The 27,684-nt window shown below is 34.0% G+C and overlaps 1 protein-coding gene across 7 annotated transcripts in view; it reads left to right on the plus strand.

Moving 5' to 3' along the window:
- The window catches only part of Gfrl (Glial cell line-derived neurotrophic family receptor-like), a 590,185-nt gene that overhangs the window by 499,655 nt on the left and 62,846 nt on the right, over positions 1 to 27,684 (plus strand). For 6 of the 7 annotated variants that reach the window (XM_067762822.1, XM_067762821.1, XM_067762823.1 and 3 more), the window contains one exon: positions 10,319 to 10,642. The exons of the other annotated variant lie outside the window; for it this stretch is intronic. In XM_067762822.1, the coding sequence (XP_067618923.1) occupies positions 10,319 to 10,642 (324 nt within the window). The remainder of the gene's footprint in view (positions 1 to 10,318; positions 10,643 to 27,684) is intronic. 7 annotated transcript variants of the gene reach the window in all.

Consider the following 27,684-nt stretch of genomic DNA (forward strand, 5'->3'; position numbering starts at 1 on the left):
ATGTCAAAATTATTGCACACTTTAAAATTTATTTTCGTAATTTATGGGTTAATGGGAGCTTATAATGCGTTAATGGGCTGCACAAACGTTCACGTGTTATATGTATATGTATACGGCACATACGGGCTTACATATGTTTATCCGACATAAAAATCGAAATTACTGAGACTTTTATTATTATTTTAAGAAATTAGGTGTAGTATTATTTTTTTGCTTAGACAGTTAAGCTAATGTATGTATGCTGGAAAAGCACAAAAACTATGTAACCAAAAAAAATGCCGAATAAAATATTAGGAGGCAAGAGTTTCATACTGTTGTTTCGACTCCTCAAAATATAATAGCTTACATATTTTTTTGGCTTCACTGGTCCTCCGGCCAGCATAAGTAATGATGACTCGATAAAGCAATACATTCTAATTCCCAACAATATTCTCTTTCAAGTTAGAGGCCGAAATTAAATAAAAAGTTTTAGGTATATCGGAATGCGTTCTGTATTTTTAACAGGTTTTTAACACAAACTCCTAATTTTTGATTCATGAAGAACTTTGATAATAAAAGTAAAAAGAAAGCATAGCAAAGCGCCCTAATGCTCAAATACATATGAACGCACGAGGAAGTTGTTGCGTAAGATTTTAAATTTGACCATGGTAGGCTTTGAGCTTGCTCTTTGTAAAATCTGTAAAATTATTTGCCCTCCATGCTTAATTCTCTTTGTCGTGGTTACGTTTATATGTATGTGTGTGTATTGGCAGTACACAATTTAAATACCATTGATAATGATTTCGTTGCAAATAACTTTGAAGCATTAACAACTTTACAGACATTTCATGTAAGTAATAAAATTTACATTTTGGTGGATTCGTTAAATAAAAGACGTAAATTAACTTAAATCGCGATGCTGACAACAGCATTTCCTCTCAGTTGAATTTTGTGCAAGTGTTGTGTTAAGATATTGTTACGAATATTAGCCAAACTAAGGGGTGCTGCTATCTCTGAACCGATGCTAAACAGTGATATCATGCACATCCATAGATCAATCATCAGATATATGCACGTGTTTGTGCATTGATTCTCCGCTGCTCGTACACGTACATGGTACATATGTGTAGACGCAATTATTGTTTTGTTTATGTAGATACATAATGATTGATCTATGGATGTGCATGATATCACTGTTTAGCATCGGTTTAGAGATAGCAGCACCCCTTAGTTTTGCTAATATTCGTAACAATATCTTATTTTTTAATCAAACCAAAAAATTTGTGCCAGTGTGTTATGAATATCATCAAGACCTTCCTTTGCATGAGTGAGTTTCGCACGCAAGATCGAAGTCTATGCAATTTAAATAAAGTGGGGCTGTGGCACCTCTCTCCAGAACCATTCCAATAAACCCTCACAAATTTGAATCTGTTTGACCTACACAAATGTTTTTTTGAATATGGGTCATACATATTTAGGTACTGGCAGTAGCCGAAAACAAAGACGAAAGTTCGGTCAGTCGGTAAGTGAAACTCGACAGAAAGGTATACATAGTTTCGAGCGTTGTCTTTAGAAGTTGTATGCTATGCGGACCCGAATAATAACAATAGCGGTGGCAGATGGCAAGGAATGGAAAGGAAAGGAAGGAAGTGGCAAGGAAAGATAGGAATCAAAAATCGAAGAAATAACGCTTTTCCAAAACTAATTATGCGATTTATTGAAAATAAGTAAATCGCTACCACCTTATTTTTGAGACCTTTTAATGCGGTAATATTTTCTCCAGGAAGATTCCTGGACAACAATCGTACAAAATGGTGCGATTTGCTTGAAATATGGCTCTTGGAAACATCTTAATAATTGTGATGTATTTCGTTCCGGATAGCGCATTCTATGATTTCCTTAAAACCTGGTAGATCGGAAACTTCTTGCCTAGGTTAATATTTGGAATAGTTTTTTCGTAACGCGGTTAACACGAAATTTATTATGCAACTATAGATTGATATATTTTTGAGAAGTAGACCGGGGACCAGCTTCCCACGGCAGCCAATTATGTGTGCCGGAGCGCCCCTTCCACAAACTGTCATCCTCCCAGCAGATCCTTGCAGCGAGACTCCTACATTTTCTCCTGTTCCGGGAAGGTGTTTAAATCAATCCCAGTACAGAGAAATGGTTTTAATGCGTGTGCCGGAAATGAATACACACATTCGCCAATCCCGTCACTTCCACAAGTCTTTCGTGCCTCCCCACTATCCACCCGAATCTCCGCTTTTCAGCAAGCCACAGCAAGTACCCGCTGCTGCTTGCGTCCCATGGCTCCGTTAGCTCACACGGCCGCTCCAAGCCACAGTTACAACTTCCGTAGCATGGTAAGTAGCAATTCGAGCAACAGTTCGTGCCCTCGTCTTCTCCCCCTTTTTTGCACAAGCAAACGAGTAGGTTTGTTATCGATGAGTTATTGGCTTGTTATCGACGGGTTACCGGCGAGTTATCCATTTCTTGTCGAATACATATCGGTTTATTATGGGTGTGTTCTCGACCAAGGGCACCGATTTATCAATTTGTTATTGAAAAGTTGTCCATTTACTATCGGAAATTTACTGGTTTGTTAAAAGGCATGTTATCGATTTGTTTTCAAATTTATCGGAAACTTTTCAATATGTTGGCGAAAAGTTATAGGTTTTCATCGAAACTCCATGGATGTCCTTTCGAAAAGTTATCGATATGTTTTCAATAAGTTTACCAATGAAAAGTTAGCGATTACTCAATGAAAAGTTATCACTGTTTTATCAAAATGTTGCCAATTTTTTTGGAAAATATATTGATTTGTTATGGAAAAGTTATCGATGCGTTATCGAAAATTATTATCGAAAAAATATCGCCTATTCATAGAAAAGTTGTCTATGTGTTATTAAAAAACTATCGAGTTGTTATCGGAAAGTTTAAAATTTTTGTATTTGAAAAGTTATATATTTGGTATCAAAAAGTTATCGATTTCTTATCAGAGTGCAACCGACTTATTATCGGCATGTTATCGATTTGTTATCGACGCCTCATTCGTTATGAAACAGATCACGATGTATAAATATAAAATCGATAACACATCCATTATCCATCGATAACTGGGAGTAACAAGTCGATAACAAACAGATAACTCCATGATAATAGATAATTTCGATATCGATAAGAAAACAATAGCTTTTCGGTGTCGATTGTTATCAATGCCAAGACGACGAAGCTGTTCTCAATAACACCGAAACTAATTGTTTGTTTTCTAGACGTCCACCTGTACGTTTACACATGGAGCTCACGTATACAACGCTAAGTATAAAAACTTAAGACGAATATACGGGCTTCCTGGTGAATTTTAAAGCCTCTGATAAAATTCCAAAATGAAAGCACAAACGAGTTTACAGCCACAGAGTTTACAGTCGCAGAAACGACTTGATGTGTACATATATAAATTCGATATGTACCTACAGCTACTATACGACATGGCGTATGAGTAACTATTTATATCAGTTTTGGTATCTTATTCTGCTCGGAAATGTGAAGCAATAATGGCTACTTGTTAAAAACACAAAATAATTGTTTCATTTCCTGTTTATGAAACGCACATACAACCTCACTGTAAATACTTCCAACAACTGCTGGTGTGTTTTTAATAGCGATCGTAATTTTAATCTTATTTTCTTTCACGTTTTAAAGCTTGCGTTAACTACAGACAAATCTGGTTTAGCTGATACAGTTACTTCTTGGTATTGTATAAATATTTGCTCTGAAAAAATATAAAATAAAACAAAACGTTAACACTAGACAACAACATGCAGAGAAACTGAAATAAAGATGCCGATGTGTGCATTAGGGTGGGTCACTTATTTTAATCTAAAAAAAAAAACTATAAATTAATTTAGTTTAAAAATTCTAAAAAACCTTACTTACTTAAAGTAAAAGGATCTGAGTCCAAAAACTCAACCAACGATCTACGGAAAGACCTAATTAGAGCATATGAAATTTCCTTATATCAAAGCATAATATAGTTATACATGTTTAGGTTGCACTGAATTATTTGTCCCTTAGCGCTAGCTGGGTAATAGTTTTCGCATTCCAGTCACGTAGATTTCATTTTTTTTTACCTAAAAAAATGTCCCACCTTAATGTCAATACATGTCTATATGTATGTATATATATAAATAGAAACTATTGCGTCATTTGTATAGCTGCTGACCTAAAATGGATTCGTTTCTAATAGCACACAAACGTATTTTACTATTCAAGCAGAACTAGCATAGATAGACAGACTTAAATAAGCTTTGAACAAGGACTACAAGCTTACTGCAAGTAATATGCCACTGTTTCATTCAAACTGGTAGTATAAATACTAAACAAATAGACATACAACCAAATATGCTTGTATTTGTAAATGCGCTTCAATTGTCTATAATAACATTCAACCACACATTTCCTTTGCTCGTTTTGTGGATGTGTGCAAGTGTTTCGATGACAAGTAAACAAACTCATGATAAGCCCCCTAAACAGAAACAAACAAAACAAGCAAAAGCAATAGAAGGAAGAAACCATTTCGCATCGGGCAATCATTAAAATGTGACAGAAAACGATTGAAAGCAGAAAAGGTGGGGTTTATCAAAATGAGCAAAGCAGTAAAGCAAACAAAGAGTACAATTGTTTATCATGGCGCAAAGGATTTGTTTACACTTTGCAAAGGTTCTTGACAAGCTTAAGTCGCTAAAGATAGTTTGCAACAAGCAATGTAATGTAGCAGTGAAGATAACGGAAACACTATGGAAATATAGACACAAAACATCGAATAGAATTTGCAAGGCGAACGGCATCTATGCGATGGTATCTTGCTGTCAATGAAGATATAAATGCGAGTGTTCTTAATGACAAATTGGATGGGGAGTATGCAATTTCTTTTAAAGTATAGTTAGTATTTTAGTTTTTTAACTATAATGATTGAATTAGTGAGGTAAAGACATTATTGGATATACAAAGGTGGTTACTGATTGCTTTATATCTTTCCTCAAATATTCACAGTAATTTTTTATGCTCTTCTTGCATAGCGAAAAACAAAGAACACATCTGATGACGTCATTATTCTTTAACGGACTACCGACGTACCAATAAAAAATAGCGCCGTAGGCTCCGATAGTGTTTAATTTAAATAATGCGACAAATAGTGCGACAAAATATTATCAGATGAGTACAAGTTAAGCTCGGCGTAAATTGAGAATTGGCATGTCTTTACTAAATTCCTTATCTTGAATGGGTCTAAGACATTGTGAATACCTTGTGCACCTTTAAATTGTATGCCGTAAAATATAAAATAAACTGCACATCGTCGCCACCGTAGTATAAGCTGCTAATTCCATCCAACAAAACTTTTTAACAACACAAAAACTACTTTAAAATTTCAAAATGCATTGAAATTACTTATATGAAGCTAGAAAAAGACATGGCGCGATATACCTGCGAAGAGAATTTAGACCGAACTTCGCTTCCAATTCATGTCGTGCTCATTTTTAATTTTTCCTGAAAATTGACCTGTTTTATGCCGACCTCGAACGGCCTCTGCAAGGCAGATGAGTTTTCGCTGGGAAGCTTTTCAATGCCGATATCTCATACTCGGAGTGTTTGCCAAATCACTGCCGAGGAGCGACATTGCTGTGAAAAACTTTGCTCTAATTGAAAAAAATTGTTTCTAAATTTCTGATATTCCTTTGTCCAGGAGTTGAACTAGGATATTCGGTATGTTGGGCGGTGTACACTACCACCACACCACGGCAGCTGCCATGAAGTTAACAGCTTTTTATAATTTTCTTGGAATTAGCTGGTTTTATTTTTAGTAATTTTTAGGATCTGTCTGTGATCAACAAACACATATTTTCTTTGACAATCATGATAGGAAATCGTCTTCCATTCCATCAGTATCAACCGTTGGAAACCGTTGTTAATAAAAAATGGAGTTGACAGATTTTACCGTTAATATTATATGCGTACCAATTTTAGGCGAAGGCCAGAGTTTGACAAAAGAAGTTACATAATTAACAGACTAAGGTTAAACATACAACGTAGTTCAAATTTATTCAGCATTGCATACTTGATGAAGACAAGGTAGACGGGATTGCGAACATCAAAGAAGAAATTTGAGATGATTAGTTTTTAATTTATCATCCCTTTCTGGTAGCTGGAAATTCTTAACGTGGATGCGAAAGCATTGGTAATTAATTTTGTGACATTTTGGTTTATTATTGTGTATGTATGTATATTATGGAATATGTTGTCTTGTCGGAATGGATGTAATATCGAGCACCAGATTTACAATTATCAAACAAGAATAAGGGCTGTAGTGCAATAAATGTTTTTGTTGTAGTTGTAGGAAAAAAGGACACTACCCGAAGGCCTTGAGGAGTGTTATGGATTTTGATGGTGCTTTTCCGGATACAGACCAGGTAGGTACCTGTCGGTAACAAGCCCGACCATCTCGGGAACGTTTTCATACCACTCCTTCGGAATTTTTGAGTTTGATTATTTGAGGCGCTAAGAATATACTTTTTACTTATGAACAGCGAATTAATACTTAACTGAAATCCTGTGCTGAAAAAAAATGGTTGAAAGGACGGCTAGGCAATGATTTCGGTAAGCACAACAAGGCTATATCCATGCCTCTGGTTAATTTCTCAATAAATAGCACTCAAAACATATCTTTGCTGCTCTGTTATGAAGGAAAATATATATAAATTTCCGATGGTAAGCATTAGCGGAAAAATTTCGTCCTAGACTCCGTGAAAGGCCCCGCAACGAAAATGGAAGAAATTGCATGATTTTTAATAATCGGGGATTGCCCATATTGCTTTTTTTTTTTTTTTTTTTTTTTTTAAATGTATGAAAACATTTATTTGAAGCAATTTTTTAATTTTATAATTTATTTAATAATTTGGGAAAAATTTAAACAACGTGACATCAGGACGGACAAGGCGACAGCTGTTTCGATTATACCTTGTAAATCTCTTCAAAGCCTTTTCTCCCGGGAGTGGGAGTCGAACTCGCACCCCTACGATAGTTGAAATGGTTGTAAACGCATTCAGCTACGTCATGCCTGTTGTGAAGTCTTTCCCAATTGCCTTCTTTATGCATATTTTAATCTTTTACACATTGCATACTTCGTATGCAATTATGTGTTGGAAGAAATTGCCTTTAAACAGATTCAAATTTAATGAATGAGTTCACTAACGTAAATTCCATACCAACCATTCTACGTTCGGATATATGACTTGAAGTCAAGTTTACAACTACGTCAATAGAGCAAGTGACGAGCTGAATTTTATAATAACCTATGGTCAGATTATGAGTAATTATTTCTGAGTTAAACAAAAGCACTTCGTCGATGCTTTTGCAAAACTACCGATCGACTAATTACAATACTTCCCGAATGACGCCACGTGGAAAGCTTGAGATTATTTTAATGCACTGGGCTCAGTTCATAACTCCATCCAAGAAGGTCATAAATTCCATATTTCAATGATAGCTAATGATATCTATTTGAATTAAACTAAACGTCGCATTGAGTTCTTCCAATTAAATGAAGCGCCTAGAGGGGAGCAAATAGTAGTCGTCGTGGGGCGCCGGGAACATCGATATTATTTTCTAAAAGTAAAATGCAGAAAAGAACAGAGTGCGATAGGAACTAAATATGGCATAGTGATAAAATAAAATGTTCCGATTTTTTTCAAAGTGTTCCCCAAATGACCCCAAAATCATCCCGAAATTACCCTCAAATGAATCTCAGAGGACCTCGAGACAGCACTCGAAATGACCAACAAACGACAGCGAAGTGATCTCCAAATTACTCTGGAATGACCCCAAGAGAGTCTTAAGAGCCATCCCGGAATAACTCCCAAAAGGTTCGAAGTGGTATCCAAATGACTCGGGAGGACCCTGGCTTAACTTATGATCTAGTTGAAAGAGAGTCGCGCAGTCAAATGAACATGGCAACCCGTCGCCAGACCATACACACTATAGACTATATATATGTACGTATGTATATACCATCATATAGCGTAACGACATGTCGTCCTGCCAGAAATCGATTTTACGTGCACTTATAGATGTTTCACATCATAAACAGAAGTATTTTAAAGCATATATTAGACAAATAATCTACCATATTTAGTAAAAATATTCCTTTAAATTTTCATGAAATAAAGTCGTAAAGAAAAAATGGTGTAAAAGAAGTTTTTCTACTCTCCAAAAAAGTTTATTTTGCTATCAGAAAGGCGGTATTGTAATTTCTCGATAAGCGTTTTTGCAAAAGCATCGACGATTTACGAGTTTTCACGTGTAGTGGTATGGCATTCACAGCACACCAGTCAAGCAGACTGTGAAGGATGCCCTGAAGACGCAACCTATTTTATGAAGCATGGGTAGTCTTCGACAGCGTTCGACTTCTTAAATGCAACCAAACAGTGAGGTCTTAAAAGACTTGTTTTGATCTTAGTATCAATATTCCGCCCCAGAAAAGCCCACAGTATTTTCGCGCGGAGCTCATTGCATTTGTGGCCTTAGACCGCTCATAAAAAAAATTACTAAGGGTGAGTCCAACACCAGTTAGGGGAGAAAAATTATATCAACGAAGAACGCCTTTCTGAATAGGTATATGTGTTCATCAAATTCGTCGAAATCACAACAAAGACATGCAAATTTAAATTTTGTTTGCAATGAGCTCCTGCCAGATGTAAACTTTAAATTTTCCGCCTTCGGATTATCGTTGCTGAGATCAAACGCGTCATTTGACATCTCTCCAAAACATTTTTGGACGTGTAATAACAATCGAACGCTGTTGTAGATTATTACCAAATGACTATCTCTAATTAGTACCTATGTACATTAGGGTGGTTGCAAGGTATATGATGAATTTTAATTTTTGTTCTATCGTTCGGGGCACCCTCCTAAAATATGATAATATATCAGAAAATGATTATTGCAAAGTGGCAGGCCAATTCGATAATGTCAAGAGTTGCCTCACTGAGGTCAAAGTTAGGAAAAACAGCGATTTTTCTGAAAAAAATTTAGTGTTTCGTCGGTAAAAGTGAAACCATTTATGCCAGGAACTTGACTTGTATACCATTGAATATTGTAATCTCAATAGACGTTTGCATTGGATTAAAAATTAGGGATATCCACTATGACCTGATCTGATAAATGCTACACACTGCTAAAAATAATCGTTTTATAAAAAATTATTAAGATCAGAATCAATACAAATAAAATTACCTATCGAATGGTGTACGACTCAAGCTCCTGGCAAAATGGTTTCACTTTTACTGACGAAACACAAAAAAATTTGTCTGAAAAATCGCTGTTTTTCCTAACTTTGACCTCTATGAGGCACGTGTTAACATTATCGGATTGGCCTGAAACTTTGTATGTATCATTTTCTAATCTATTGGCATATTTTATGGGGGTGCCCCAGCGGAAAATCTAAAATTGATTTCTTGTGGGCTCCCTAATGTACATGGTCTTATTTAGTGCACAACATGGTGTGCCATGGCGTATGAGTAATTATATTGCACAATATCGGCGGCATAATTGACTTGTGTGAAAAATTAGATACAATTTTGTAAAACATTGCATATTTTATATGTTCTTCGAATATATCACCAATGAAAATATTTATCATTTAATACGAATATATGTATATATTTTTAAATAATATTTAATCTTAACATAGCAACAACATCAACAAAGGTGAGTTCTTTTATATGACATTGCAAAAAATCTTTAAAGCTATTGCAATTCATTTATAACGATTTGAGAATACGTACGTATGTTTGAGTGTGTATAACAGTTTGTGTTACTATAACTCTCTATGTCCTCAATGCACCTTAAATTTTACTCACCACAATTTTGAACTCCTGCACCTATTCAAATAAATCTTGTTCCTATACTTTTAAGTTTAGTATTATAAAATAAATTTTAATTTTAAAGGTGGTAAATTTTATAAACCAATTTTTATCTATACTGAAGTAAACAGCATTCTAATGTAGAATAGGCTTGCTAGCAGCTAGCAAAAAAAAAAAACAAAAGCAACAACTTGCAAGCATGCAAAAACACATAATGGGTAGTAAACACCAAGAGTTTAAAGCAACACCAATAAGCAAGAATACTTGAACAAAAAATTTGGCGCTATTTAATACATAACAAGCGCTTCAAATAAAATAAGTTTTAAAAGACTACATAATATTATAAAAATTAATAAAAATTATTTCACAAAATTGCAATTCTACATGAACGATTACTTCCTTACTCATTCAAATTGCAGTCAGAATTATGGGCATGGACGACAAATTGCATCTTAAAATGTTCGAAGACAATTTGGCGCTCATTGATACGCCACTAATAGCAACAGCAACAAGCACCCATTATCCGGGCGCTGTATCCACGTCATTGCATTCACTAAACGGCATACTTTTATATCCATTCAATGTAAGCGATTTTCAACAGCGCCACACAAAAACAAATGGACATGAGACAAGTGCTTTGGATATTATCGATACGGGTCACTCTTATGGCTACGAACATGGAACTGGACATAGCAGCAGCGGACATGGTCATGGACATGGCAATGGGGCTGTTTACTATCAAAGTATGTGTAAATGTTTGTTTAGAACAAAGAAAATTAATGGAAATAAAATCTTAATACTCTTACAAAGAAATAAGCAACAAAAAGAGCATAAATGCGAAAAGTAAAAAAAAAAAAAAACATTTTAATTTTCAAAAAATTTAAAAGAATTTTTTTACTAAAAAAAGAAACAAATTCAAATCAGCGTTATGCTTCTGTGCATAGAATTTAGCTTGAGTGAATTGTTCGTAAGAAAGCTTTACTTGTTGTGTCTCTGCATACGTTAATACGTATGTGCGTGTGTGTGCGTTTGTGAGTAAGTAAGCTTTGGTAGAGCTCAAAAACTTTTCCTTAAATAATAATAAGTTAGTCAAAGAAGGTGGCGGCATACTCTGACAATTGCTCATTTACTGAGTTTGGTGTCTTTTAATTTTTTTTTTTATTCTCATTTAACATTAATTTATTGTTTCATTATATTACTCAGAATATATGAATTTTAGCAATTTTTTTTAAATTAGCTGGTTATAAGTTGAAGAAATTATGCTTTTTAAACCTGACAAATATTTTTTATTTATTGTTATAATTTTTTTTTACGCCAACGCTTCTTATGAGTGACTTACAGCCCCACACAAATCTAAACAGTTTAAGTTAATTTTGAGTTTAAAAAAATCCCTAAAAACAAACAATAGCAAAAAAAACTCGACAGCAAAATGAAAACAAAAACCAACAATTAAAAACTATGCGCGTCGACAACAAGGAACAACACAAGCGTGAAAAAAAAAATTCAATAAAACTGTCGAAAACGCCAAATTCAACGCTTTCTTAATAATTTTTTCTTTTTTTTTAGTTTTAAAAATGTTTTTTTTTTCTTCTTTTAAATAACTCAACTTCTTGCTGTTCATAATTAAACATATTTATAGTTAAAAAAAAATTTACAACATTTTTTGTATTAAATAGCAAAAACAAATAACTAAACAAAATTTTAAAAAAATTTTTTAAATTCTCTTACATATTAAGAAAAAAAAACAAAAATTCAAATTTTTTACGCACTCTTACAAATTCTTTATTCCACGCACCATTTTACAGCAAAATTGCTCAAACAGAAATGTTTACATACATACATATTTATTAAACAAATTTTTATAGCATAAAAAGCGAAAGAATTACTCTGTTTACATTTTTTTTTTTATTCTTCTTCAAAATTTCATGCAACTTTGTTACATTCGTTATTGTTCAACAAATTTACTTAATAGTTAAATACAAACAAGCAAAAAAAAAAAAAAAACAAGATTTATTACGTGTTTTGAGAATTATCATTTTTCTGTGTTTTTGCGTTTTACAATAAATCAATTCAGCTCAATTCGTTTATGCAAAATATACATAGTACGTACTATTTATTTGCGTTCGCATACACAAAGTTATGAATTATACATACACAAACACACACAGACACTTTCGTACATGTACGATTTTTGTAAATTTGTACATGGCGCAACAACAACACTTTATTTTAAGTGAAATTTCATTGCGTTTTAAAATATTTTACTCAACGGTTTCATATGAAAGCAGCTTCATGTGTGTGTATATAGCAATTACATGCATTTCACTCAACATTTCTGCATACATACATACACACATACGTACACTAAAGCGGTTACAAAATATAATTCACATTGAATACATACATACATACATATTCGTACATTTCAACGTGTTTTTGTCATTTGCTTCATTCCCATCGTCTTAAATATTTAAGTTTTGCAATTGGGACTTAATTTTGACTCCCAAACGATTTCGTTCTTTTTTTTATTTATTTAATATAAATAAATAAAATAGTTTTAACTTTTGCTTTCATTCTAAGGAAATATAATTATTTTGACCGCTCATTTTGGAATACTAAAATCTTTTGTTTGTTATACTCTCCAATATAGAAAACAATAGTTTTTAATCATGTCTTAAGGAATGTATCACTAAAGCTCTGAAAAGCAAAATAAATAATAAATTAGAGCAAGGTAGTATTGCTTTGAATTAATAATACTAGACGGAAATGATCTAAATAATGTCACAAAAGCACCCCTCATGAAAGTATTTGTTTTACTTTACATTTACAAGTCTTACAAAGACTCTCAGTTGAGCGCTATTTACAAAATATGCCATGAATTCCTTTTTCAAATAAATGTCGCTTTACGTAGTACATAGCTAAGTTAAGGAGCGTAGCCTAGCTTTGGTCAAAGCAAAGGCGCGTGCTTACTTACATACATCAGCGTACTGAAAACTACATTTTTTTTATACTCAGTTGAGCAGAGCTCACAGAGTATATTAACTTTGATTGCATAACGGTTGGTTGTACAGGTATAAAGGAATCGAGATAGATATAGACTTCCATATATCAAACTAATCAGTATCGAAAAAAAATTTGATTGAGCCATGTCCGTCCGTCCGTCCGTTAACACGATAACTTGAGTAAATTTTGAGGTATCTTGATGAAATTTGGTATGTAGGTTCCTGGGTACTCATCTCAGATCGCTATTTAAAATGAACGATATCGGATAATAACCACGCCCACTTTTTCGATATCGAAAATTTCGAAAAATCGAAAAAGTGCGATAATTCATTACCAAATACGCATTAAGCGATGAAACTTGGTGGGTGAGTTGAGCTTATGACGCAGAATAGAAAACTAGTAAAATTTTGGACAATGGGCGTGGCACCGCCCACTTTTAAATGAAGGTAATTTAGAAGTTTTGCAAGCTGTAATTTGGCAGGAACGTTACTCTTATTACTTTATGTCTGCTTAATAAAAATTAGCAAAATCGGAAAACGACCACGCCCACCTTTTAAACATTTTTTTTTTTAAATTCAAATTTTAAAAGAAAAGTTAATATCTTTACAGCATATAAGTAAATTATGCCAACATTCAACTCCAGTAATGATAAGGTGCAACAAAATACAAAAATAAAAGAAAATTTCAAAATGGGCGTCGCTCCGCCCTTTTTCATTTAATTTGTCTAGGATGCTTTTAATGCCATAAGTCGAACAAAAATTAACCAATCCTTGTGAAATTTGATAAAGGCTTAGCTTCTAGAACGATAACTGTTTTCTGTGAAAAAGGGCGAAATCGGTTGAAGCCACGCCCATTTTTTATACATAGTCGACCGTCTGTCCTTCCGCTCGGCCGTTAACACGATAACTTGAGCAAAAATCGATATATCTTTACTAAACTCAGTTCAGGTACTTATCTGAACTCACTTTGTATTGGTGTAAAAAATGGCCGAAATCCGACTATGACCACGCCCACTTTTTCGATATCGAAAATTACGAAAAATGAAAAAAATGCCATAATTATATACCAAATACGAAAAAAGGGATGAAACATGGTAATTGTATTGGTCTATTGACGCAAAATATAACTTTAGAAAAAAACTTGGTAAAATGGGTGTGACACCTACCATATTAAGTAGAAGAAAATGAAAAAGTTTTGCAGGGCGAAATCAAAAGCCCTTGGAATCTTGGAAGGAATACTGTACGTGGTATTACATATATAAATAAATTAGCGGTACCCGACAGATGATGTTCTGGATCACCCTGTTCCACATTTTGGTAGATATCTCGAAAGCGCCTTCACATATACAACTAAGGGCCACTCCCTTTTAAAACCCTCATTAATACCTTTAATTTGATACCCATATCGTACAAACACATTCTACAGTCACCACTGGTCCACGTTTATGACGATATCTCGAAAACTCGTCCACATATAGAACTAAGGCCCACTCCTTTTTAAAATACTCATTAACACCTTTCATTTGATACCCATATCGTACAAATAAATTCTAGAGTCACCCTTGGTCCACCTTTATGTCGATATCTCGAAAAGGCGTCCACCTATAGAACTAAGGTTCACGCCTTTTTAAAATACTCATTAACACCTTTCACTTGATACCCATATCATACAAACAAGTTCTAGAGTCACCCCTTGCCCACCTTTATGGCGATATTTCGAAAAGGCATCCACATATAGAACTAAGGCCCACTCCTTTTTAAAATAATCATTAACACCTTTCATTTGATACCCATATCGTACAAATAAATTCTCGAGTCAGGCCTGGTCCACCTTTATGGCGATATCCCTAAATGGCGTCCATCTATAGATTTATGGCCCACTTCCTCTTAAAATACTCTTTAATACCTTCCATTTGATACACATGCCATACAAACAAATTCCAGGGTTACCCTAGGTTCCTTTTACAACATTGTGATTTCCCTTACTTTGTCTCCACAGCTCTCAACTGAGTACGTAATGTTCGGTTACACCCGAACTTAGCCTTCCTTACTTGTTTTTGTTTAAATTACATCAGATGAATTCTTCATTTTCATTTTCAGTATTTTAAGGAAATACTTCTGTGAAAGCGATTTGGTAGCCATTACTTCTTAAGCGCGTTTCTCTGCGCTCCCCTTCGCATGCATCAATTTCGTCATAACTATAAAGGCCATCTTGCTCACAGCAGTGCAACAATCTAAAGGCTTCTCTCCAAAAACTTTGTGCACAGAGAGTCTTTCGCCGTTAAATCGAGGGCAGTGAAATATTACACTTTCTGCGCTTTCCAATTTGGAGGGACAGTGTGGACAGAAAGGATCCTCCTCTATTCCACGCTTATATTTTTGTCTCGCAAATTAAGAGTAATGGTGTCTCAAAATTTGCATTGGTCTTTGACAGTTTTTTATTCAAAAGGTTTTTAAATTTTCCGCCATAAAAAGTGTGACCATTTCTTTGCATATGGAAGTAAATCAAAAGGACTTCAAATGAAAAGTTCGAAAGGGTATAGCGGAAGTGTGCCCCCAGATAGTAACCTATATCGGAGGTTATGTCTCAAAAACTTACTTACTTAATTGGCACTTAACCGTCTAAACGGTTATGGCCGTCCAATAAGGCGTGCCAGTCGCTCATTCGCTCCGCCAACCAGCACCAATTGGTCACACCAAGGGAGTTTAAATTGTTTTCCACCTGTTCCTTCCAACGAAGTGAGGGCCGCCCTCTACCTCTGCTTCCATAGGCGTGTTCCGATAGAAGCACTTTCTTGGCCGGAGCATCATCTTTCATTCGCATAACATGGCCTAGACAGCGCAGCCGCTGCGTTTTACTTCACTGGACTATGTTGATGTGTGCGTATAGCTCGTACAGCTCGTCATTAAATCTTCTTCGGTACTCGCCATCGCCAATGCGTAGAGGTCCATAAATCTTTCGAAGAACTTTTCTCTCGAACACTCGTACATATTTCCACTCTCAACAATGTTTTCCAATGTTTTGAAGGGAATTACTTTAATAAAATGGAAAGTTATTTCGGGAAAATTACATTTTGTTTTTTTTTTTTCCAAGTTGTTGCTCCAATTTTTTCCTCGCGTACTTTATTTGAGCAAGAGCGGACATTAAGGCGACTAACATATATTTTTTTCGACATTGGAACTCTCAGGGATCGTAAAAAAAATATTTGCATATTTTTGTCTTTTAACATTTTTAAAGATGAATATATTCCTAAATTTAAAAAATATTGCGTAACATGCCTCGTTAAATGACTTGAAGCCTCGCGTTGCTTCGACCCCTCTAGCAATTTTAGTTTCCGAGATAAATTTTTTTGAAAAAAACATTACTTATTCGCATATTTTGCTTAATATTTCCAGGTCAAAGGGCAAGACGGTCCTGAAAAGTGCATGGATGGAGTTTGTTCATAGAGTAGTTTTGGAACATAACCTCCGATATAGGTTACAATCTGTGGGCACACTAACCATATATTTTCCGCTATATCCTTTTCGTAAAATTGTCTTGCATTTTCGAAATGTTTCGAAAACGTTTTTGAAGTTGGACCTTAATGAACGTTTTTCCTAAATTAAAAAACAAATTTCCACTGCTATTTTTTTGTTCGCTGCTGTAGGTTAGGTGGAACTGGCCGGTCAATATAGACCTTAAATAGACTGAATGTGTCCATAGTGTTACCAGAATTCCTTTTTATAAGTTTAATTTGATGTTTTTTCGCCAACTTCCGTACAAAATCGAAGACCCTTGGATTTCTTTTTTAGTAGCTTCCCAAGGAGCAAGAGTCTTGCGCAAAAAAACTTTACTAGGTTGTCCAGGAATCGTGAAATTTCTAAAAAAAAAACGTCCGAACTTGGAAATTTTGCTTTCGAGTTTTAAGAAACTTGCCGATATCTCGGATACCTGAAATTTTGGGCAAATATTTGGTCTCTGTAAGTAATATTTAGGATACAAGAATTTTGTAGATGTGACAGGGATCGAAATATTTAGAAAATCCACTTGCAATATGTTGAATCTTGCGAACGCTATTTGATTGTTTTAAAACATAACCCAAAAAGTTTCGGTTTTGTACCTCATGTCAAGTAAATCTTTAGCACCATATTGCAACAAAACGTAGCAACTACATTGTGCCTTCAGCAAAATATAAGAAATTTTGAAGATTCCAAGTTTTAGTATGAAATATTACGTATCTCATAAGGACCAATATTTCTTAGGAACTAAAGCTTAAACTCTTATGGATTCTACACATGACGGACATTTTGAGACCAGTGCAACTTTTAAATGACAATCAAAAGTAAAATAGACGAGCTGGACTAAAAGTTTGTTAGGAAAAAATGTATCTGTAGGACATAATGTTTCAAAAAATTGTGCTGGTTGCTTGTTGTTGTTGTACAATGATATGAATATCATAAATTTAATATATTGCGTTTAAATAAGTGAGATAGGCCGAATAGGTGCTTTTAGAAATTAATGTTAGTATTTATTTTTATAAAAACGTACTCTTTGTTTTGCAATGATAAGATTTTATTTCAAGTTTTTTCTTTAATATATTTAATATACCTCAATATGTATAAATATCCTTTTGATAACATTTTTATTGAGCCTTCAGTGCCGATTAAATTTAATTCGGCACCAATTTGCTGCTCTCTTTTTTTATTTTAGAACTCTTGGAGTATTATTTCGTCAACCACTTGGTATTAGCAAGAAGAGTGGGTTTATGTTTTCCTAGTAAATACGAAACGTACGCTTTATAGTCGGAAAATAATTGTCAGGAAAATGTGTGGCGATTTTCATTTCGCGTTGTTTTTTTTTTTCTTTTTACAAAACGTGAAGTATCGGAATTTAATTAAGCGTTCGTCTAGCTGCAACTGTAAATATATATTTTTTAAACAAGCATATTATAAATATGCATAAACACAAATAAACAGAAATACGACTTTACATACCCAGTGAGAAAATGGAGAATGCATTGCATACAAAATAATTATTGTGAAAAAATATTCCGCATATACCGCTAGAAACGTCTTAATCTCTTCTTATAAGATCCGGAAAAATTGAGAATCGGTTTATAACCAACAAAGTTATAGGCTCGTTGGAGTTCAAGGTACGAAAAACCGGGTTTTTCACGATTGAATTTGAATGAAAAATTTTTTGGAATAAACTATGAAATGTCTTGTTTGAAAATAATTTAAAAGGAAGGGCGTAAAATAAAATTAAGTCTAAAAACTGTCTTTGCGCTCTGAAACCTGTCTCTTAGCACTACAGCTTACGATTTCTACTCCAACATAAGCCAAAATTTCGTGACCCAAGAAATTGAGTACTCGGCTGCTCGCAAGATTCGCAATTCTATAAATACTCGTTTACTTCGTGAGCCTTTCGACATTCAATTTAGTATTCGCATTGACGGTATTCTATGCTTTTAACTTCTGGTATTGTGGAAAGTTTAGCTGATAATCCAGAAGAAAATGTAAGCTCTATATAAAAGAGCCAATGTATTGATTAAATTGAATGTCGAAAATCTCGCGAGCTTTCGGAGTATTTCGAGATCCGAGAATTTCGCCAGAAGCCATGACATGCAAAAAATTTCTTCTCTTCCAATTTCGAGAAATCGTAAGATCCACTTAACACTACTTTGCAATATATAGACAGATATATTCATAGACAGGATATAGATTTTTTAGCATAGCTGTTAACCCTCCGATTAGCGATGAATAAATTCAACACATCTTAGCGTTGTCGTCTGGCCAGACGGAAGTTGACACTTTGAGCTTTATCCACAAACATTTAAATTTTGAAGAAAATTCGTCGCACACTGTGATTACCCAGAAATAAGCTTGAATTTTTAAACGGTTTTATTTAGCTTGAGTTGACAGGCCGGCCGTTGTGAACGAATCTTGTAATTGAAATTTAAGTAACTTCCCGATAAGCTACAAGCTTGAAACTTGGAATATAGTTCAGAACCCGATGACAATGCAATGCGCTAGGTGGCGCAAGGATCGAGATATTCGCAAAATTCGCATTTGTGGTCCGATTTGGCTCATATTTGGAACACATAATACATGCAAGAATAGAAATCGACGCTAGGTGGCGCTTGGATCGAGATATTCGCAAAATTCGCATTTGTGGTCCGATTTGGCTCATATTTAGAACACATAATACATGCAAGAATAGAAATAGACCTGTGAAAAAAAATCGCCACTAGGTGGCGCATGGATCGAGATATTCACAAAAATCGTATTTGTGGTCCGATTTGATTTGGTCTATATTTGGAACACATAATACATACATGAATAGAAAGCGACCTATGATGCCCGATTTGGCTCATGTTTAGAACAAATATTGCATACAGTCCAGTAGAAGTGACATCAAAATATTTTGGAGTTAGAGGAGGGACAAGCATACGTGGCGCAGTCGAGTAAAGTCTTTGGAAGGATTATGTATTGAGGACTTAGGTTGTAACAAATTGTCAGGAAAGAGTCCTTGTAATAATGAGTCACTAAATGAGCTATATAGAATGAGAAATAATAGGCAATTAAATAAAGACTAAAAACTTGAAAATAAAATAATTTAAAAAAAAACTAATTTTTAGTTAAAGGTTTTATTGAAAACAATACTTACATGAAATAATAATAATAAGAAAAGCTAGAAAATAATTAGGTAGGTCCTAGGTACTAGTCATCACACTCCTTATCAATCTAGGGCGTTGATCAGACAATTAAATAAAAGCGTTGGGCGCGTGAAATTTCTAAAAATGTGAGGCGTAGCATAACCTGATTAAGGTTGAGTTGGTTTTACTTATGACTATCAATAGAAATGTGACGCGTCCAACGCTTTTATTTAATTGTCTGATCAACGCCCTAGATTGATAAGGAGTGTGATGACTAGTACCTAGGACCTACCTAATTATTTTCTAGCTTTTCGTATTATTATTATTTCATGTAAGTATTGTTTTCAATAAAACCGTTTAACTTAAAAATTGTTTTTTAATTATTTTATTATGGTCTGAGTTAAGTTGAAAGTAATAAAATTTCTGTGACAATTCAACTTTAAAGATAACAGCGATAATCTAATTTTTTGACCATTTACCTAGAATACATTTTTTAAATGCCAAAATTGTGTGGTAATTTTAAATATTCAGCTTAAAATTTTACAACGGAAATTCTTTGAAAAGCAAACATTCCTTACATTTTTGCATGCTTTTTTTACTCATGAGCATGGTATAAATATTACAAGGTAAAACCGGTGAGAGCCGAAATGACGTTTAAAGAAATTTTTTAATTCTCACTGCTCTCACATTTTTATTTTTTATTTTGGTTTTGTTTTCATAACAGAAATATAACAAATTGTAATATATTTGGTAATTTTATATACGACAGCATGAAACTCTTAATATACGTCCAAAAATATTAGAGGGTTATCAAAAGACGTGCTTTGGATCCAGGATTGCGAATCCGAAAGCGAAGGTAAAAAATTTTGCGTTTGTCAAGAGATATTTGCAAAAGAAGTTTTGAAAATTTTCACGTGGTTGTTGTAATCTTGATGATTTTGTGGTACTCACAAAAAAAATTGTGCACATAAGTATTTTGCGCGGATATAGTTTTGGTCTCCAAACTGTTGTTGAACCCATCCAAAGGCCGCCAATGCAGAAAGGTGCTCTGCGCAAAAATACTATGGATCCCACCCTCGGTTTCGGAGCACTCCGGGGTAATTTTTCGGCTTTTCGTTAATATCTTTTGAACAATCGAAAATTTGTATTCTCCGCTTTCGGATATTGTTGTCGAGGTCAATACGCGTCTTTCGACATCTCTCTGGGTATTTTTCGTTCTAACATTAATATTATGATATTTTATCCAACACCGATTTTTTTTTGGTGGAAAAAAAATCTCAACGGTCAACCGCATTCCAGAATTTTCAATTCAGAATTGTATTGTGGTTTCCCGCAAAAAGAAGCATCAGGCCACGATCCTCTTCTGAGGAATTTTCTTCAACAAATTGTGGTGTCAAGGTCTACGGAAGAGATACATATCTACTATAACAATTTGGTGTGATATATATCCGAGGATATTAAGGTCTAGTTTCCATCCAATTTAAACGCTACGTATCGTGTATTAATTTTTCTATGACCTGGCTCACCTAAATACATGTTTTATGCCGTCCCAAAACTTTATCTGCTAAGGCGGACGATCTTTTGGTGTCAAGGTAATGCCGAGGGCCAATCCTTACCATTTATACCAATTTTCTTAAATATTTTTGATGGATATGCCAGCACACTAACTCCACACCACGACGGCAGACTTTGGCCGTTCATCCGTTAAATTCAGCCTCCACAAACTATCATACTCCAACTGGACGATGATGTTTAGCTAAGATGCGACGAGCTACAGCGCTTTTTGCTGGTGTGGGCAAGTTATGGGGAGACTACCACTGAGTTCGGAAAAGCAGGCGGGGGAAAACTTTGATCTCTCTTGCTGCCCCTGTTGGCATCATTTATCGCGAAACAGGATTAGCTGGAGTGACTTGTTACGCAACGACCAGCATCTCCTAAACGGATAAGCGCCAATTAACAAATTTATCTTCCAAGATTATTTTTTTCTGCAGTAGCGAGGACACTTGAGACTGCTGATCTCTTATAAAGTGAAGTTTCAGCATATTTAAGGGTTAAAGACGTATCAACCAAGTAAAGAAGGATGAATGAGAAATCAATAGAGGTGGTCTCCAACATTCGCTTCTTAATTAGAATAGGTTAAGAAGTAAGGCCTTTTCTTTTGTCCCTTTGCAAAAATAGGACGTGTTGAGGCATCCACTATATTGGAAACTCATTTTTTTGCCATATACATAAAAACGAACTTCAAAACTTTACGAAATATTTTGTCACTTATTTCATTATCATTTTATTTTTTTGGCATAAAAAAAAATGAAAAATGCCATGCCAACAATATTATGTGTTTTTTTTTTTTTTTTTTTTTTTTTTTGTTTGGAATTTCCACAAAGTTAAAGAGAGAGATTTTAAATTTTTTTTAAAAATCAAAAAACCATTATGGCCGCCAAGAAGAGTAAATGGTTTTACCTGGTACTATTTATACCATGCTCCTGATCATCTTTCTTTTTAGAAATCTGTAAGAAATTAAATTTTCCTACTGGGTATTTAAGGTTTCTAAAAATCTCATCTATTTGCAACGACAAGTGTTTATTTGACAATTAAATGTGTTTACACGCATATTTGATTTTTTTGTTGTGTTTCTTTTTTTCACATAAATTTAAATGCACATACAAATAACAAAATAAATGAAACTGAAGTAACAACTCAATGAATTTATTATACGCCACTAAATTACTAATGCGATTTAATTGGATTATTCCTCACTTCAAATGAAATGCAAATGAATAAATTTTATTTGTCAATAAATTTTTCTAGCGGCCAACGACAAGCAATAATTTACATAAATAGTACACATGAACATTCATCTTACATACAAACAAAACTCCATTGCACATACATAAATACAAACTTTTTCTTCCACTAACTAAAACCGATCTTTCGCATATGCGCAGCAAAGGACAATTGCGCTTACGGTTGCCACTTTGATCCCCTTGGGCCAAAAATACTCTTTTTTATGTATTTGGACGGTTGTTTCCTTCATAAACATATTTACACTGAAGATAAGCGAGTTGTGTTTCAATTATAGAAAAGTTTAATAAAAAATTGCGAAAACAGGAAAAACGGTCATGCTCCCAAAATCATCGGTACCGTCCCCTCTAAGTTTCTAAAATAAGGAGTAATAAATATATACTGCAATATTTTATTGAGTAGAAATTGTGGTAAAGGATTTCTGCGCAGAAAAGCAAAAATTATCGCTTGTTTGCAATGGGCAATATTTCATCCAAACGCGAAAGTTTTAAAAAAGTTAGCAAAAAATCTTTAAAATTTCAAACCTTTTTAGTTTCTTAAATATATAAATTTATTTATTTATTTAAAGTCAACAGCAGACACAACGCGGTCGACTACTAAAAATAATAAAATTCGATAAGAAATATTTGTAAATATAAAAGCTTACATTAAGATTAAATACATAAGAACTTTAAGAATTAAATTCAACTCTAAACAAAAAGAGAATTTAGTTTCTTAATTAAACATCAGGTCAGATATGTGAGTATTGAATTATGCAAAGCAGTAAACGAGTATTCCATGCTGATAGAATTATACAAATCATTACAGTGTGAGCACCAATTATGCAAGGGATTATTTTTAGCCAAATTTTCTCGGCAAGTTGAGAGGTGGAAAAGCATATAGTGTCTAAATGTTCTTCTGTACAACGAAGTTTAGGTGACTGACAAGATAAGAGGAGTATATCTCACCGAAGATGAGCTTGTGAAGGAACATTACCCCAAGTAATATTATTCGGTTTTCCACAATAATCAAACTAATAAGAAGCAGTCTATTGTTGTGTGGTGGTAGATGAAGATTAGGATCCCAGTTAAGGTCACGTAGTGCGAAAATTAAAAATTGTTTCTGAATCGACTCAATTCAGTGTAAATGATTTTGATACCCCGGGCACCAGACACATGAGCAGTACTCAAGTATTGGACGTACTAAAGATGTGAAAATGAGCTTAGTGAAATACGGATCATCAACTTCTTTGACCCATCGTTTGACAAATCCAAGTACGGCCGTTGCTTTGTTCACAATTGAGGAAATACGCATATTGAGACACATTTTCCGTTCAAAAAGAACTCCCAGATCACTTACACCAGATATACGCTCCAAGAGCATGCTATTTAACGTATAAGATGTCAACATTGGCTTCACATGATGAAATATCATCAGCTTTCATTTAGAATGGTTTAAATTTAGTAAATTCGTTGTACACCAGCATTGAAAAGAGTCCAAGTTGGCCTGCAAGAGATGGAAAGAGGATAATTCGGAGGGCAGGTATGCATAGCTGAGTTTAACATCATCCGCATACATAAGTTCGGGAATGTAAGATAATTTTTGGTAAATCATTTATGAACAGGGTAAAAAGAAATGTACGCAAATGACTGCTCTGAGGCACCCCGGACCTTACATTAAATTTCTTACAAAGACAATTTTTGAAAAAAAAACTTGTACAGTCCTGTTGGTGAGATAAGTTACAAGCCAGAGAAGTAAATGCTTCGGAAACCCAAGAAAATTAAGTTCAAAAATTAGAACTTCATGACTGACAAAGTCAATGCTTTACTAAAGTCGGTGTAGATCACGTCAGTTTGCCTTTTGTTTAAAAGTCCGTCAATTATTAAAGAGGTAAACTCTAGCAAGTTGATAGTGGTTGATCTTCCAGGTACAAAACCATGCTGGCTAGGCGTTAGTAAAGAGCTACACATGTGCTGAAGTTGGCAAGTAATTATCTGTTCGAAATTTTAGAGATAGCTGAAAGCTTAGCTATGCCCCTATATTTAGTTCTCAATATTAGATCTAACACCTTTTTTGTGCAAAGGGACGATAAACGACTGTTTCCAAATATAGATCTTCTTCTGAAAGTGGAACAAATTTGACCCTAAACCCTCATGAAGGTTAAGTAAAATCTGATTACACCATGCTAAGTTTATGTAAGAGAAAAATGGATATTCATAGCGAGCGCACAAAGAGAGAACTGCATTACCGATGAGCTTGGTAGGCAAGGAACGCCGTGTCAGGTTCTTCTCGAAAACATCAGCCTGATTGTGTATCTAGAAACGAACGATCGTTGCGACTGCCAGACGATTCGATCGTGTATTTCTATTGTGTAAGTAAACGTTCACCTGACCAAACAAAAACAGCTAATCGTTGCGTTATTTTCATTTAGGTAGGTAGTTTGTAACTCGAATATAAGACGAAAGAGTTACGGTAATGGTGCAAAAAAGATACAAGAGTATTATACTTAACCAAATCGTCGTAATGTTGCTAAATAATTTTCGTAGTTTTGAGCAAAAGCATAGCGTGTAAAACTTTCAGTTTTTTTTTTTTTATATTTTTGGCTTCTTTTTAACAATTATGTCAATATGATTCAGTGTATATAGAGATGAGAATTGAAATGCATTTTTCCAGTTTATTTTAAAAGAAGTTGATAACTAATTTCTTTGTTTATTTTTAAATTCGCCACGAATCTAAAACCAATATTATTATTTTATTAAAGTTAACTTACACAGTGGCTCGTGTGAATAACAAAATACGCAAAATCTTTTTCTTCAAGATTTCAGAATTTACAATTTTTTTTATATAGAAAACACTTTAAATTTATGTTAAAGCTGTAAAAAACAAATATTTTTATTCACTCTTCCTAGCATAAGGTAGTTCCATTACATTGGTGTGGTCGCACAATCTGCTTCTATATATTTGCCTTTCCTCAGATTCCTCCACTACTGACGCGATAGCAGTTTATCGCACGTTTTATCGTAAACAGATGTAATTCAAAATTAAACATTTTTGGAAAGACGCAAACAAAGTTTTATTTTTTCGTATTTGCTATTAACGTAATGAAGACGATAGCAAAAAAAAATTAAGCTGATATGAAAGATAGATATACCCGATCGCAACAAGAAACGAAAATGTCAGCAGACGGTTCATTCGTCTAAGTTATCGTTCGAGATACACAATTAGGCTACATATCCCTAGAGTTCGGCGACTAAAGTTTTTCAAAGATCAGAGCATACATAGTTTAGTGGGAATCGATAACTTTTCGGCACTCATCACTAACAGTCACGGCTTGAAATTCAATTTGTTTCTTATATTTCGGTTTTTTTGCATAAGAAATGTTGGGTCTTCAAAATTATTTTCTATGGCAACCGTGTTTGCCGTTACCGTTAAATTCCCATTGTTTCTGTTGGTCGAATTTTGCACAGTCTTTTCATACATTTTTTGCCGCTATTCATAGTCGCATGGCAGACAACGAACGCATTTAAAGTGATATTAATCAAATGGCCCAATACGAGCGCGATGTCAACGTCATTGGTCAAGTGATATGAAAAAAATTGGTTTGCGATCCGCTTAGCTGAGTTTGTAACTGATGATGGGCTACAGAGTTGCCATTGTTGAATGGGGCATGTTGCCGTTTGTGTTACATATGAATAAATAAACCAGATGTAGCTACACATGTTTGTACTTGGTTAGTTTGTTCATTTAAAATGTGGTTTATTGTAACAAATGAGCTGGAATATATAGAACAGAACTAGAAAAAAAAATTAGTAAAATATGCTGTAAAAAGCGCAACGAAATATTTATAGGTGATTATTTGAACTTTTAATTAAATGCACTATTTAATTTACTACTAGCTAATAAATAATTTACAAACATACATAGCAGAATAATTAAAATTGTCAAATAAAGTAGTTAGACAACGTGGTTACATGATGTAAATAGTAAAAGTTTGTAAATTACCAAAAGCTCTTTTTGTGTGTAAATATTTACGTTAACTTTTGATATAAAAACAGTTCTTATTAATGAGTTAGCTGTTTAAATTGTTTTAATTTTTGTTTAAAGCCTAAATTGGGCTTGTTGTGAGAGCCAAAAAGATTCACTTTTAGTAAATTTATCTCATAAGTAAATGACGTTATGAAAATAAATATGATTATAATCAGAGGAGAATGATATTTTTTTATTAGTTCTTTGAAAAAAGGAACGAGCTAGCAAAAACGGCCTCGAAATCTTTACCATAGACGTCAAAACCAGATTGAACAAACTTAAAATAGACTGAAGTTGAACATGATCTACCGAGCAGAAAAGCGTGGCTGCAAAGTATTGAAAATCCTGTACAGGTCCTACGACCTTGCACTTACAAAGTTATTCTTATCACTAAAAATAAAGAACTGGAAAGTCATGCTGGACTTATTCAGTATATATGAGGTCCTCACGAACCGTCTTGTTCAATCTAACCTCTATAGCTAGTGAAGTCCTTTTTCCAAACTTTCATAATTCTCGATAGCCAAAAAGGAGGTGCTTTCGTTCGTATAACCCAGTTGAAGTACAGTTTAAACATTTTAGTCTGAATTAAGACCCTTAATTGGAACATTTTTATACTTTCTCTTACTAATTGGCGTCTTCGTCTCTATTATTTTCAATTATTTTATTTGTATATTTCAATAATATTGATTTTAATTTATTTCCATGATTTTTGATCTTATTCGATTTAAACGAAAAAGGACCAGTCGAAATTATTTTGATGCGTAGTATACATCGATTGCTATTTATGATGTACATTTAAAGCAAAAAAAATATTGCCTTTGTTTTTTATGAGAAATAGTTTTATTTTTCAAAAGTTTAACCTTTACTGTTAGATTTTAAGAAAGTTATAGATAAAAATAAAGTTCTAAAAAAAATTTAAAATAGCAGTAGCTTTTTGACGGTAATCAAGCAAGTAATAAGCCGCAAGCAAAAAAAATTCATCTGTTGCCCTCGACTGAATGGAAAGTGTTTTTATCAACCAATAAAATATTCAATAAATTAAAAAAATACTTTACATAATACGAACAGCTTTCAAAGTATTCTTTTATAAATTCATTATAAGCTACCTTAAGCAATCGTTACACTTATTCACAACAAAGTTTTGCACATTTTATATGTACACATTAGGGTGTCCATTATTTACCAAATTGGGTTTTTTGCAATATGCGCTGTGGTTATTTTTCTAGCTGCAATAGGTGTGGTCACAAATTGTCATCAGGATCCTTTATGGGGAATCCGAGAAAACTTGTTGTTTTAACAAGGCTTGACCACAAAAATAAGGTTGTTAGAGGCATTGGTTCC

The sequence above is a fragment of the Eurosta solidaginis genome, chromosome 1 (assembly GCF_040869045.1).
Source record: "Eurosta solidaginis isolate ZX-2024a chromosome 1, ASM4086904v1, whole genome shotgun sequence".
NCBI classification, from domain to species: domain Eukaryota; kingdom Metazoa; phylum Arthropoda; class Insecta; order Diptera; family Tephritidae; genus Eurosta; species Eurosta solidaginis.